Source organism: Cupressus sempervirens, chromosome 2 (assembly GCF_028749045.1).
Source record: "Cupressus sempervirens isolate cs-2001-9-10 chromosome 2, ASM2874904v1, whole genome shotgun sequence".
NCBI classification, from domain to species: domain Eukaryota; kingdom Viridiplantae; phylum Streptophyta; class Pinopsida; order Cupressales; family Cupressaceae; genus Cupressus; species Cupressus sempervirens.
The window spans coordinates 754,052,698-754,069,109 of NC_143119.1; the positions used below are offsets into that span (position 1 = coordinate 754,052,698).

The 16,412-nt window shown below is 35.8% G+C and overlaps 1 protein-coding gene across 1 annotated transcript; it reads left to right on the top strand.

Annotated features, from left to right (window-relative positions):
- The first annotated feature begins 12,116 nt into the window (after positions 1-12,116).
- LOC149575612 (GRAS family transcription factor) lies at positions 12,117-16,149 on the top strand. The gene is made up of 2 exons (XM_089815376.1): positions 12,117-12,754; positions 14,421-16,149. Exons 1-2 carry the CDS (start codon positions 12,485-12,487, stop codon positions 15,927-15,929), a joined length of 1,779 nt encoding a protein of 592 aa, XP_089671502.1. The 5' UTR covers positions 12,117-12,484; the 3' UTR covers positions 15,930-16,149.
- Positions 16,150-16,412: the final 263 nt, after the last annotated feature.

The following is a 16,412-nucleotide window of genomic DNA, read 5'->3' on the forward strand; positions in this document are numbered from 1 at the left end:
AAGTTCTCTTGGACAATTTTTTCTGGTCCAAAATCTTCTACTTCCACTAATTGAGACACCATGGCTGATAGTTTCTCAACTTCTATTTTCTGAGTCCCAGATTAAACATAGGATTCATCAAGTGCAATCCTGACTAGAGAAACAATCTCATGCAAATTTTGCATGAGTTTAGTGACTTGGCTCATTACCAAGTTAATCCAACTGGACACTACAGACATCATCATTTTTCCTTTCTTTAAATCTTTCAATAGCTGCTGACTTTTAGGGGCATTGGAATTAAAGGCAATTTGTGACTAATTACCTGGAACTAAGCTTTGTCCTTTCAATGAATTTATATACTTAGTCATTGCATTATTTTTAGCTTTCAGCCTTTTCTTCTCAATTCCATCTTTTTGTGATTGTAGCACAATTTTCTTTGTGGATGCCTCTACCCAGTGTTATTTAGTCTCATGGTTCAATACCCCTACATCTGTATGTGTAATTTCAAAGTTTCTCAGGTCCAACTTGTCAACTCCCTCTTTTTAGTTGTAGGTGGCTACCTCGACTATTCTCCTCCCAGTCACACCGTCAAAGGTTATCCTAGCTGTGCGTTTGGTGCTTTTGGGTTTGGGAGCCTTATTAGTATATTTAGTTACAATATCAATGACAGGGAAAGAAATTAGAACCAGAATCCTTTTCCTATTCACCGAGGCCACATGCCAATTAGGAGTGATAGCATCTTATTGCAATTAAGCAGCCCTTTCTAAGGTAGCTACAGTCTGCATCCTTGGAGGAGATGAACCCGTGGTCATTTGAACTCTCTGGCTATTATCAATGAGCTCTCCACCTTGATCTTTGTCCTATTCACTATCAACTTGAATAAACTGATGAAGACTTACTGGCACTGACATTTTAGTCTTCTTGTTGGAACAAGTTTTCTACACAAGAGGGCGATTATGAATCTTTTTCTTAGAAATCCTTGATGACCTTCTACTACCTACAATTGTAAGACCAACATTAGAAAAAGGATCAACCTAGACATTAGCACATGTTCCTTTTTTCATTTTCAACCAAGACTTTTTCTTTTTAATCACATCTATTGTTCTTTCAAGAATATTATCTTTCTCTTTAGAATCCCAATCTATAACAAGGTTTATTGGTTCAATTTCTTGGGGAACTAGGATGTCTATCCCATCTTCTTCTAAATATGTAATATCTATACCTAATTTCAATTGAAACAAGTGAGTTTGGGAAATGGTGAGCCTGGATAACCCCCTTCTCTTCACCTCTAATTCATCTGTACAATCTTCCCAAAAATCTTCCACAATGGGTACATGTATAGTTTTTATCTGAGTATCAAACAAGCTATGGATAATTCCTTTGCTATCAAAGTTTGGCCTAGATTGATAAGAACCAAAACCAAATTTAACCAAGTTAGAGCTTATACATTTTGCATCTTCCATGCTTCCACATGTTAATTTTCCTAGCTTAAGTAGGAAAATGATATCACAAGCCTCTTTGGCTAAGAATTTTCTTATCACAGAGACTAATTATTGTCCAACTTCTACCAAGATGAAATAATCAAAGGAAAATTTGGGAAGATTCATAGGTTCCTCATCAAGACCTCCTACTCTCAAATAAGTGAACCTTGGGAATTAGATGTATAAGCTACCGGAAGATTGGACAAGTCTTTGAGACCCAGGTGATAATCTATACTGCAAAGAGCTTTTCATATCAAAACACAATTTTCTAGAAAAAACATCATGAACCCTTCTAATGTCTTCCAAGACTTTATCTTTGTGTAACACTAGACAATAATTGTATATGGTGATATCCTCAATCTAGGGCTCATGCGGCAAATATTGCAAATCTTGAGTGGCAGCTAACATGTACATTAAATAAGATGACGTGAAGAAATCCTTTTTCAGATTTAAAGCACCTTTGAATTGATCTTTGAGAGAGCTAGCTATTAATTATGCTTAGTCTAGAAATTGTGAACCTTTTAACACAATTTGAATGTAAAAGTTCATCCAATTTTCAAAAATAGAGACATTAGGAGAGCCACAAATTCTATGTAAAAGAACCATTATATCTTGAACTTGAGTAGTCATTAGGCTTTTCTTCAAGGTTTTGGGTAACCTCACAACACCTTTGTAGAAATATTCGGTCCAACTTTTTGCTATGACATTCCTATAATCACTTGCTTTCTCAAAAAATTGACCCATAGACAAGGCCGGGGTAAGGTCAGCAAATTGATGCTCTTCTAGGTGAAACAAGCTAGATACAGTCTCCCTATTGACATTCAACAAAACACTTCCATCTTTCTTCAATATATTTCCTTTAGACACATTGTACATATGTATGCATTCTTGAATTAATTTTGGGCAAGGATAAGCTGGTGGGAAAGTGGAAGCCATGGGTAAGTTTGTGTCTAACACTTTAGTGGAAAGAGGTTTGGCTATCTTTCACACAATCTTTTTGAAATGCCACCCAAATCAACCCCTAACAAGTCTGTATCAGCTATTATGGGGGACCTACATTGCAAACTATGAGTGTTCCCAAATAGGTGTAATGTGGACTTCATGATTTAGGAGCTATACTTTGAATTCAAAAGCAAGGAAATAACCAAAAATATGATTCACTCAATAGGTGGGAGAAAAATAACCAAAAAATGGAAGGATTACCTTAAGAATGAAGACCATTTCAACTATGAAAGAAGGCTTGTTTTCTCTATTTTTCCTATGACCACTTGTTTTGAAAAGAAAAGAAAATTAATGTCTTTCTTTTAAATGAGAAAACTTTCTCTTAGATGCATTTTGAAAAAAGAGGAAATGATCATTAATTGTGCAGAGGACAAAAGTAATCTTGGCATGTCATAAAGGAAAGATGATGGGAAAAATAGGTACTAGCACTAAATTGAGAGGCAAGTACTTTAAATAATTACCCTTCTTTACATGTGCCAAATCTTTATTTCTGCACCTTTAAATCAAAACTCTAGCATGATCATTAATGACAATTTCACTTCAACCATTAATTGCTTGTACTCACTTGCCAGATCATGATGTCACCCATGACCATGTCAATCATGACAAGGCAACCAACTATTGTGTGTTTCATGTACCACGTGTGTATGTGGCATGTGAATTGGGTCCACCAAGGGATACTGTTTTGAGGAATGAACGAACCATTGAGCTCATGAACTAGTTCCTTTGGTACAAAGGGTTCAATGTGGCTTAGTGTTCTTTGAACTTGGTACAAGGGGTACAAAAGGTTCATGGAGTACAAGGAAGCCTACCTATTATACCAAGAAACCTTCTAAACTATAATAAGATGGTGTTTTGAAATAAATCACTTTCGATTTAAGGTTTGCTAAAAAGGAGTATTTGGTCAACAATTTAGTTTAAGGGTTTACTGAAAAAATAAAGTTGGGTAGATATGAAAATGTTAGTACAACTTCATTTTTAGATCTGACTCTTGACATAGCCAATGGTTCAAACCAAAAATGTTGAAACGAGAGTAAACCAAGAATAAAAATAAAAATGGCAATTATGAAAAACATGAACTAACACCTCTTTAGAATACTTATGCATGTATTAGCATTATGACCAAATTTAGAGAAAATATAGTGTTCACCAATAAATAGCTAAAACCTTAGAGTTTTGAGTAATTTCATGTTCGTTCTACTCCAACTTTTTATAGCCTTACATCAAATCTTACTAAAAGAGCCACAATTACTGTTAAAATATTAGGAGTACATGATTCAAGCTCAGTTTGATATGGAGTTTGCCTTCAAAATTTATTTCCTTGTTCCAAACTTGAGTGAACGTCTATCTTCTTGGAATCATCTTGTGACTTTTATGAGGTTCTTTCATCATTCTTAACAATGGCCTTAGAGTTTTCTTCCTTATCAAAACTAAGTCCACCCGTATTTTTTTGTGGTTCATGAAAACTAAGTACCTTAAGGAGGTCACTTCCATCTTTAAGTTTCACACATTTCTCTATCTAATCTTTTGCATCTTCTATTTTTTTCCCGAGGCAAAAATCTCTTACTTGAGCTTGATGCATTCAATAGTTTTGTCATGAAGCTTGGATTTCAAACAATCAACTTTCTATTTTCCTTATTCAACTTTAAATTTTATGTTAACTATGTAATTTTATGACTTTAAGTTTGACTTCACATTATATAGTTGCTTCTTGTATCATCTTAAAATGGAAGTACTTCCATGTTAAGAACATTTAGCCCTTTGAGTAAGTGGTATGGGGTCATGTCAAGCACCTTGAATAGGTCTTTGCATGGATTTGTTTGTTTCCCCCCTATTCTTCTTCTCTCCCCCTATTTCCAGCCTTTTTCTAACAACTTTCTCTAAGGAACTAAAAACTTTGGCTTTTTGGGTCAATGATGACCTAATGGATCAAGGTTGACCTTGACCCTGACCTAGGTCAAGGAAGACCTCGATCTTGACCTAGGTCAAGGATGACCTTGACCCTGAATTAGGGTAGAATCAACCTCAACCTTGACCCGAGGTCCAAATTTCAAGTTCTAGAGGTTTTAGGATATCAAACTTTGGAAAGTTTCATTTTCCCACTTTTGGGTTGCCTGTTTCAGATTTTGGAATGGTAAACTCTTAAATTTCATTTAATCTAGGTCCATTTCTAGGGGTTAAGGTTAATTTGGATTTAATTTTCCAATGTAGGCTTCTCTAGAAGTTTGTGCCCTAGATCACTACATAAGGAAGCCTCCTCGTCCCATTTTCTCTAATGGGAAGATATCAGATGATCCATTATTTCTAAGCAACCATTCCATCAAGCTTTTCAAGGAAGCATCCAAGATATTGTTTCCATTCAAGTTCTATATTGAAGATCTAGGATTCAAGCATTCAAGCCTTTGAAGGGATTTGGTTCAAGGATTCAAGATTCATCATTCAAACCCTCCATCTAACCATCATGGTGGTGTGATCTTCCTTCAAACTCCTTTGTTCATCTTTTAGATCTATTCATTCTTCTCTCAAGGTGGATTCCAAACATACAATCATGAAGGTTTTGATTTACATTCGCTGATGTTTTGTTCAAGATTTCATATCAACATACTTGTTTATATTTCAAATATAATTGCATTTCTATTGAATATCATAGCTTCATTATTAGATTTATTTCTACTACTTTCTAGCATTCTCTATTTCAATTGCATTATTAAGGTTGATTCCAAACTGGGATTTGACCAAGGCAAACCCCTCATCCAAATAAAAAAACCATTTTTATCTTGCAAGTACAGATACAAGACAATGAATTGAAGTTTAGATTTGGATACCCTTTTTGACAAACTTTCGAGATCCACAAATAAAAATTTCATTAGAGCAATACAGGTCAAGGTCTATACCTCGAGGTAAGATTGTGCCTGTTATCTAGGTTAAGGTCAACTAAGCCTCAGAAGGACAAATTTTTTCTAGGTTTTCTTTATCTCAACATTTCTAGTCTAGTTCAGGTTGCAAAATTTCTCGAAATTGTGCACAAACATCAAAAATCATCATTTTCTAGATTTGTTGTACTTTGAGGTTAGTATTTTCCTTCTATTCATTCAAGATTTCAAGTACATACTTTCTATAGTAGATTATAGAATTTCCTCCTTTCTTCATATTCTCCATTGTTTGATTCATTTGTGCATTGATCACTTCTTTGTGATTGATCAATTTGGATCTTTCCTTTTGGGAATTTGGGTTAAGGATAGGTCCTATATTCCCCCTCATACATCATATCATATCATATCCCCACATATTCATCCATCATCTCCATATTTTATTCTATTCACTTCTATCTTAGCCTTCATCTTGATAATTGTTTTATCTAACTTATTGAATTTGATCTTGCATTCCTTGTATAATGTCCTTGCACTATCCATATTCTCAATAGCATACCAGAGTTATAAAGCCCCTTAAGCTTATCAATTGATAAGTAGAAGATATTCTCCATCGCAAGTCAATTGTGATATTGCTATTAGGATTCAATAGTGTAGTTTTTGAGTCAAAATCATTGACCCATGTTTCATGAGTAGTGGTTTACACATACCCATCTCTCATGACAATGAATGGAACACTTAACACACATTGGATCCAGGTGATGCTCACAGAGGTGAAGCACTAGGATTTCCCAAGAGGTCACCCATCCTAGTATTACCCTAGCTTGAGCACGCTTAACCATGGATTTTCCTCCATGGTTAAACCCACTTTTCTTGCAATCACATTTGTAAAACCTTCACCAAGTGTTGTGACTTATGAACCACTCATTATAAAGCTTGTTAAACTCATCAATTGATAAGTAGGAGATATTTTCCACAATAAGTCAAATTGTGATATTTCTATAAGTATTCAAGTATGTAGTTTTTTAGTCAAATTCATTGACCCATGTTTCATGAGTAGTGGTTTATACAAACCCATCTCTCATGAAAATGAATGAAACACTTAACACACATTGGATCTAGGTGATGCTCAAAGAGGTGAAGCACCAGGACTTCCCAGTAGGTCACCCATCCCAAAACTACTCCAGCTTGAGTGCACTTAACTTGAAAGTTTCCTCCATGGTTAACCCCACTTTACTTGCAACCCCATTTGCAAAACCTTCACTAAGTGTTGGAAAATGCAAATTTATGACTATACCAGTTGGTATTTTGGTTTTCATTCTACTACACTACATGTTTTGGTTGTGCAATTATAGAGTTAAGTTTAAAAATGTGTATTGTTCTTGCTTAAAGAATTTAATGTCATCTATATTTTGTAGCAAGAGTTATAAGTGTATGCTCTTTAGATTATAGTTTAACAGTGTAACATGTCTCAATTGACATGCTAGAATTCTATTGAATTCCTCCATAGTGATAGGTATACTTGCATGGATTTGGGATAATGTTCAAGATAATATAAGGCTTTAGTGAAATGAGTTGCATATGTCCTTGTGTGTTGATATGGGCTAGCTCGACTATTATGTATTATTCTTGTCAGTTTGGTAGGTTTTTCACTTTCCATATAACTTGATGATCATTTTATTCTCATGAGAGATGGGATCATGTGAACCACTACTCATGAAGCATGGGCCAATGAGTTTGACTATGTTTTTATATTTCTGTTCATAGTCATGTTGTTTATTGTAAACTTCATGTATCCTATTGTAAGATAGTATATCAGTCAGAAAGTCTAAAGTAATTTTATATCTTGTTCAATAAGTCCAATAGGAAGTAGTGAACTTCCTTGTAAAAAATATTTTAATACCTACTTCATAGAGTGAGAGTTGACTATCATTTTGGTTTTTCTCTTATTGGGTTTTGCATCCTTTCCTTTCAAGTTGTTCATTAGCTTATGGGTTAATGTTTAAAATTGCAAATGCATTGTGTTTTAGTAAATGTTCGTTGAATCAACCACCCCCACTCCCCCCCCCCCCTCCTTCAATATTTTGGTGTATTCAATAATTGGTATCAAATCCAACTTCCTAGATAATAGTCTAGCAATTGAGGTAGATCTTATGATTAAACACATGTGATATGAAACAAAGGTCAACAATATAATCTTTCTAGAAGAAATCTTGAGCCCTGTTTGGTTGCAGGAATTGGACGAGAATAGGAAAATATTAATATCCACATTGGCCAATTTGTCATTTGTTGGCAAAATACAAAACTAGAATTAGAATTTGCCTATTCTAATTTAACCCCAAAATGGGCATAGTGGAATTCCTAAAAAATGATGGAATAAGAATAGCTTATTCTTATTCCACTTTTTATTAAACCCAATTTGATGGGTTGTCGGGTTTGTGGCTGCCAAATTGTTTTGCCGCTCAAAATATTGCTCCATTTGTGAACCATTTTCTCCATTCACAAATTTTTCATGAGCAACAAATCTTCATCTTGGCTGTTGATTTTGTTTGAGACTAGGTATTTGTTTCATAGTTTTTACCAAGCCATGGTTGTTGAAATTTCTTGGAGTTTTGTTTTTCAGAATTGATTTGGGCTTTCCTTGTTTGAGTAGGATTTCTTTTCCGTTGTCAGGGTTTCTCTTCGATAAACTAGGTATGTGTTCCATCATGTGAAGAATGTGTAGGTTTATGGGTGTTAGCTTCTTTTTTACTGCATTTGGTGGTGTTTGGGTGTTTATATATATTTAATATTTTTGAATGAAGCGCTCCAAAACTGATCTTTTTGCTAATGGAACCTTGTGGATTGGGCTCGTCCACAAATTTTTTTTGCAGTTGTTATACAACAACTCAATCTCTAAAAATATTAAATTATTAAAATTTTAAAAAAACCTATTCCAATTCCTATTTTAATTGTTGCAAACAAACACATAATATATACCTGCTGACTCCTCTTCCAAAACAACCAAACATGTTCAAATGCTATTCCAGAAGTTATTTTAAGAATGCACGTATTCCCAAAGAGAGTTAATTCTTGCATTGACAAATGTTGCATTCAACAATTCCTGCAACCAAATGGGCCCTTGAGGAAATGAAACCAAAAGGGTTGGATATTAATCCTCACGGCTATCATTTACATCTTGAAGGAGAATGAATGGTTCATAAGGCACAACACTTGGTGAAGGTTTTGCAAATAGGGATGCAAGCAGAGTGGGTTTATGTAGTGCCTACCCCTAGATTGCTTTTATGTTATATTATCAAATTCTTTTATGCCATCTTTCATGGTTACAGGATTTGATTTAGTGGTACTTGCTTATTTGATTGGGTTGATACTATTTACATGTTTGGATTATATATTTGATGAGCTACTTTATACTTAGATATTTGATGTGTTCATGGTTATTCTTTTGATGATGATGTTGTGCATACTTATATAGTGATTTCAGTTGCTTTCATGATGACAATTATATGAATGATTTATATGTGGTTTTATGGTTACTTACCCCATACTTGAATGTGTATAGTGTACATGGATGTTTTTCCTTATGTCTGACGTATCTAATGTGGTTGAGGGAGGGAGTCATAGTCACTTGCTAGTTGGGATCTACATGATGTACCACTTCCTATCATTTCCTATTTAGTTTATATATATATATATATATATATATATAGATTTTATGCAGTTTGTAGGTACCAGGCATCGACTTCTTTGAATTGCTAGAATGAGTATGCCTTATCGCAGTATCTCAATGGTAAAAGAGGGGATATAAATCTCAAGTCCAAATCCTAAACCCAAGCCTAATTGTCTTAGAATAAAGGACATGCATATGAGTTCTTCACCTTTCTGAATTCATCAAAGTGACTTGAATTCGATATTAGACCTTTGAGTTTGATTTCTCACTTTGTCCTTGTAGTCAAGTTTTATCTTATTGAGTTTGTGGGTATGTTGTGATTTTCAAGTATAATTAAAATAACCTGAGAGATTGTTAATTGATTCAACTAAATGAAAATTTTATAAAGAAAAATCAATTTTATTATATTTGATTAATTAAGAAATTAATTAAATAGAAGAGTTAAATTTAAATATTTAATTAAAAGACTAAATTTGACACAATTATATTTATTTAATTTAACAATAATAAATTTAGAAGTTGAGTTTAAATAATGGACTTTAAATATTATTATTAGTTAAATTAATAAATATATTTTCTAAAAACATCTTACTTACTAAAAAATGAAGTGGGAATAATTTAAATGAGGTTTATTCTAATTAAAGGCAAAAAGCGTGCACAAGGGAATTAAATAAATTAAAATAATAAAAGTTTATTTTAAGGGAGGCCTTTGCATGTTCATAAATTGAAAACCCTAGGTAGGGTTGGACTCTTTTAAAGAGATTTGAGCTCATTTCTACACACATAGGTTTTGTAGGAGCAATTTTTGAGATTGAAAGATAGGAAATTTTTGAAGGATCTAGGAGATGTGAATTTTGTAATCATTGAACTATTGGCAGATTGTAGCATCAAATTGAGGTAATAATCTCATAGAATTTGTTGTAGGAAATCTCTTGAAAAACTTCTATTTTCTTTGTGCTTGTTATATCGATTTGGTTAATAGAAAATGTATTTTGAATTGAAACCTTGGTTTAGAAGTTTATTGTTCTTAAGTGATGAAATGTTTGTGAAAAAATGAAATTGAAACTCTCATTGAAAAGATTAAATTGATGAAAATTAGTTCATGGGTAGGGTTTGAAACCAAGAAAAGTTCATTGTTTTATTAATTCAGTTGGTTACAATTATTCCCTCTACCATATTAGTAAACAAAAATAACTTTAAAAATAAATTAAACATTTTTTTTGGGAGTCATACACAGAGGGTTACATGGGGAAGGAGGATTTATTAAAAAATAATAATAAATATGGGTGGGTGGGGGCCACTAGCTCCCCACCCCCCCACCTTTCCTCCTTTGGCAACACACAACATTGTTCGTGCTTACGTTGTTGCACGCATGGGCTGCGCATGCACCTCATTGTCATAACAGTGTCTCCTTTGGGGGTATTTTTTAAATAACTTTTTTTCTTTAAAAAAATGTTTATAAATTATATCTAATATTAATTTTTTAATTTAGTTTTCTTATTAAGTTTTATTATAATATAATAATATTAAATTTAATATTTCTCAAATGTGATTAGTTTTTTTAAATTAATTACTAAAGACTAGATTTAAATATTATTAAATAAGAGATTGCTTTCTAGTGATTAAACTGAGTAAATTACTGTGAAACGATTATGAAATAAAAATTTGAATTTGATGCAAATCAATCTTTATGAGATTTTATCAAAGACTAAAATGATTACATGACTACTTTTGTCGTAGATATTTGTTTAGACGTTATGTGTATCTTGCATTGGGTTTGGGAAAACTAGTATTATGACCAAATAGGAATTGTTACCAACGGCTTGGGAAGTGGATGTTTTTACGAAGTTGTTATGTGAAGTTGTTTTGTCATGATATTTTATTCCCAACCAATGTGCTATATTTGTGTGTTTTTGTGATGTGAACCAGTTGTGTAAACCACTAATCATGAAACATGGGTCAATGAGTTTGACTAAAAAACTACACAGTTGAATCTTGATAGCAATATCACAATTTCACTTGTGAAAATATCTCCTCTTTATCAATTGATGAGCGTAAGTGGTTTTCTAATAGACAGTTCATAAGGCACAACACTTGGTGAAGGTTTTTCAAAATGGGTTGCAAGCGGAGTAGGTTTAATGATGGAGGAAACCTCGTAGTTAAGTGCACTCAAGCTGGAGTAATACCAGGATGGGTGGCCTCCTAGGAAGTCTCGGTGCTTCACCTCTATGAGCATCACCTAGATCCGATGTGTGTCAAGTGTTTCATTCATTGTCATGAGAGATGGGTTTGTGTAAACCACTACTCATGAAACATGGGTCAATGAGTTTGACTCAAAAACTACACTATTGAATCCTGATAGCAATATAACAATTTGACTTGTGATGGAAAATATCTCCTACATATCAATCGATGATCTAAAGGGAGTTTTTAATGAATGATTCATAAGGCACAACATTTGGTGAAGGTTTTGCAAATCGCATTGGAAGCGGAGTGGGTTTAACCATAGAGGAAACTCCATAGTTAAGCGTGCTCAAGCTAGAGTGGTACTGGGATGAGTGACCTCCCAAAAAGTCCCAGTGCTTCACCTCTATGAGCACCACCTAGATCTAATGCGTGTCAAGTGTTTCATTTATTGTCGTGAGAGTTAGGTGTGTGTAGACCACTACTCTTAAAATATGGGTTAATGAATTTGACCCATAAACTACATAGTTGAATCTTGAAAGCAATATCACAATTAATAAATTAAATTAAATCCCAACCTACTAATGGAAGAAAAAAAAATGAACTTACCAAAATTGATAATTACATAGACTTAATTGAAACCTAACTTCACTTGAGTAGGTTGATGTAAATCTACAACAAACCTTAGATCCTCCAAAATCGATCATAAAGAGTCGAAACAAAACGGTAGATCTCATCGTGAGCAATCCTATGGTATAGATCTTATTCTATCTCAAGGCAAATCGACTACATTGTTTATGGTGTGAAATCACTTATTATATTGCATTAAACTAAAAATATTAATGAATGTATGGTCAGAAGGACACAGATCGGAGCTGTAAATTACACTCCAACCTATATTTTAAGTTCCCTTCACTTTCCTGCAACCATACAATTGCTTGAGCAAGACCTGTTCCAACACGAGATAAAAACAGCTCATCGAGATGCAAAAATTTGACTATGAAACTTTCCTCGGTAAGTTCATAGGAAAGTCGTTGGTGGAGCCACGTTACATAATGACAATGTAATCCTCCTAGAAAAATAAAACTAGAGCAGTTTTCAAAAGGGACGGGCGCGTCACAGAGAACGATCTTAAATCAAGTCAACGAAAAACCAGGAGGCACAATACATATATACCGTGTACATGTATTAGGAAATTTGATGATATATACATTTTGGTCACTGTTTGTGTAGGCCAGAGCACCATAAATGAGAGAGTTAAAGAGCGATCAATCAGAGCAGAGGTACTGATAGCAAACATGGGAGAAAGAGGGGAATACGGATCTCTGCTGGAGTGGCTTGACATTGGGGATGAGTGTTCTTCAATGGATCCGTTTCAGCTTGTGGATGTAGACGGGGCCCATGATGTTTCCCTTTGGGAAACTGCTGCTGCAGCATTGCCAACAATGGGAATGAGCCCAGGGCCTCACTTTCTCATGGAACCGTCTTTCAGCAGCAATGATTCTCCATGTCTCACTGCCCATTGGGGGGATGCGGAAGACAACAGTTTTAGGGCTGATCCTGTCAAGGTATGGCTTTGTTGGCTTTGTTTTTGTTTGTGGGTAGTTTGCTTTCGGTCAAATCTATGAATTTTGTAGCGTGTATACTGATGGATTCAGTGATTGTTGGTTCCTCAGACGAATTGAATGGATTGCATTAGAATTCACCTGGTCCTTATTGGTATGAAAGGCCTCGTGGCATGATTTCTGGTTGTATCTTTTACAGGGAAACACTTTTGGGATTCATTTATGGCGATCATTCATAGTTTTTCTGATTCTAGAAGCTGTAAGTTAGGGGAAGGAGAAAATGAGGTTCTTGCAAATGGGAATTTGTGATTAGGATAAGAAGCCACGCTCAAGCCTTACAAAGGAGCCTTTGCCAGCAAGTGGGCATGTAGTTTTGTCTTACAGAACCCAGCATACAAATGGCAGGCCCTAGTGTCCTGGGTCTTAGCATCTCTATTGAAGAAACACGAAAGTTAGAATAGAAGCCCCGTGCAGTAAATTGTGGCTTAAGCGGGATGGAGGAAACTAGGCTACGTAAAATAAATTCTGGTAGAATAGCTATAGAGCGCTTCAGCATGTAAATGGAAGATCCTAGATTTGAATTTCTGTTAGAATAGTCCTAAAATGCCACATCTAAATGGTAATAGATTAATCTAACCTCTTGAATGCTATATACAGGTTAAGTTCAGACTTATACAATTTTATCTGGAATATATTTTTCTTAGGTGAGCAGGTAGATGGTAATATTCAGTTTCTGTCCTTGGCTCTAAGTCGAAGAAGTTTCAGGCACGAGTGCGTCTGTATTGGATTGCTAAAACAACTTTGTGGTGGCCTTAGCTGATTAGTAGCTCACAGGCTTCATGCCTCTGCTGGGCTACCTTGCAGGTCTGAACCCTCCATGAAAATAGTTAATATTTAAGCAAATTTCTGACAGTGCACCATTTTTGGAGTAGGGGGTTCTTTTTTAAAGGTCCCCAAAGGAATAATCATAGAAGGGGGCTAGACCCTGAAATCTAATTTGGGTGTGGTTTCCATCCAATCAATATCTCTTCACTTCTTTGATGAGTGCGGTTCCCATTCTATATCAGACCTTTCCTTGTATCCCCACAAAGGGATTTAAGATTAGTGTTTGGTGAGTGTTGTGGGAAAATTTTAGCTTGTGTGACAAATCACAGTAACAGTATTAAGGGACAACTTTTTAAGCCCTGGAAAGAAATAAATGTGATGTGTTATGTCGGGACAATTGCTACCAAAGTACTTATTGTGCTAGGTGCAGACCATTTGTCTAGCCGTAGTTTCAATTCGATTTCTTTTCCGTCTTTTCAAAAGTATATGGTCCTCATACTGGAGGAACTCGTTGGGTTGCAGGAAAATCTTTGGAGAGAATCGTAATGACTTTTTGTGACATGTTTGTTAAATCGGAATAGGTGGATGATGTTGTCCTTGCTATTTAATTTAGCTTCAAGCTATATGTCCTGAAATTAATAGTGAACACTAGTCAAATCATTGAAACAGGTTTACTGTCATTGAATTCTTCGCAATTCTTAATCAATTTATAATTTTGATTTCTAGGCTGGACAATCCAAGCGGTAATTTTTAGAGAAGATCGAATATGTATATACCTCTTTTGGAAGGGATCATATTACAAAATGACAAAGGATTAATCCATTTTCATTTTTCTGGATTGCAGAATGATCTAGAGGATTTAACCAAGGTGGGAAAGAAGAGAAAAAGAGTTAAACACTCTGCAAATTCTCACAATTCGGCCCAAGATCAACCTACTTCAGGCAGGCTACCAAATGTCTTGGAGAACAATGTAAACTCTCCCCACACTGGAGAGAGCATCCACCAGGACGCTCCCTTATACTCTTCCCCAGAGACCACCAAGTTAGGTGCTCGTTATGGAGCAGAGTCAGACAACCAAATGGATATAGACGGCGCAAATAAGAAATGCAACAATGGTGGCACCAGCAACAATAACAAGGGCAAATTGGGTGGACAACAGAACGGCTCACCTAATCCATCTAAGGACTCGAGATGGGCTGAACAACTACTGAACCCATGTGCGGTAGCCATAGCCAACAACAACATTTGTCGCATCCAACACCTCATATGGGTCCTCCATGACCTGGCCTCGGCCTCAGGGGATGCAAACCATAGGCTTGCAGCACATGGGCTGAGAGCTCTCACTGCCAAAATCACACACTCAGGAGGCACTTTCCCTTGCTCAGAATTCCTCTCTGCAGATCCCAAGTTGTTTTTTAAGGCTCTCCTCAAGTTCCATGAGGTGAGCCCATGGTATCAGTTGATCTACAAGATAGTCAATGGAGCTCTGCTCGAGGCCTTTGAAGAGAGGACCAGTGGAACCCTCCATGTAATAGACATTGGTGTTTCTCATGGAATGCAGTGGCCTACTTTCATTGAAGCAGTGGCCCAAAGACCATGTGGTCCTCCTAGTCTCCTAAAACTAACTGTTGTATCAGACACACTAGGAGCACCCTTCTCCGCAGGCCCCCCTTCTAATGACTTTGCCAACCGCTTGAATTTGTTTGCAAAGACCCTAAACCTTAATATGGAGCTCAATGTTGTTGCACAGCCCCTTGAGTCGCTCACCAAAGAAACCCTAGGGGTTAAAGAAGATGAAGCATTGGCCATTTGTATGCAATTCAGGGGTCATCAACTCCTGCAAGAAGGCTTGGACAAAAGTGATGGCAAGGGCGACCAATTAACATCGCTCTCACCAAGGGACAAGTTCATCCAGTTTGTAAAAAGCCTCAATCCCCTCTTGTTTGTGTTGAGTGACAATGATGTGGATCATTCATCTCCTGATTTCTTAGAAAGGTTTCAAAAGTCAGTGGACCATCTGTGGAGATTCTTGGACTCTACCAGTGCATGTTTCAAAGGGAGGGAGTGTGAGGAGAGAAGGGTGCTGGAGGGGGAGGCAGCCATGGCCCTGGTTAATAATGTTGCCTATGATGATGCCTCTCGTGTGGAGAGAAACGAGGTTCATGCAAAATGGGGCAAGAGGATAATGGAAAGGGGATTTGTCTCTGACATGCCTAGCGATGAAATACTAGAAGGTGCAAGAATCATGCTTCGCAAACATGATTCCAACTGGGAAATGAGGTTGGATGAGGGTTGTGTTTCTTTATGCTGGAAGAATAATCCTGTCACTTTTTGCTCAATGTGGAAGCTTTGAATTCCACCGCTTCAGGAAATATGGCTCGGAGATGCTGCTGTTTCTTCCTTGCCAAGGAAAGTCCCATTGGAAACTCTGGGTAGTGTGGCCTACTTGAGATGGTTCATTGCATGTTCATGATGTACAAATATAAGTTTTCATTTTTCATGATTTTCATCTTTATTATTAAACTGAAAGTTTTATATACTCATTCAATGGAATTCTAACAAATTTATCTGTACCCAATGTTTTCTACAAAAAATACGCTTTAGGGGTATGCAAATCTAACCAAATCCGTTCTGCTTCATGAACAGATGACTAAATTCTAATCATAATCTCTATTCAATTTGTTTATGTTTTTCACATTTACTTGGTATACGTAATACTCATTAAACTTATTTAAATTGACCAATGCCCAGTGAGTGTTTGTCGCGTTCAAATGGATTTGTGTTCATCTTTTGAAACAAACGTATGCAAAATAACTGAGACAAAGAAATCTTCTTA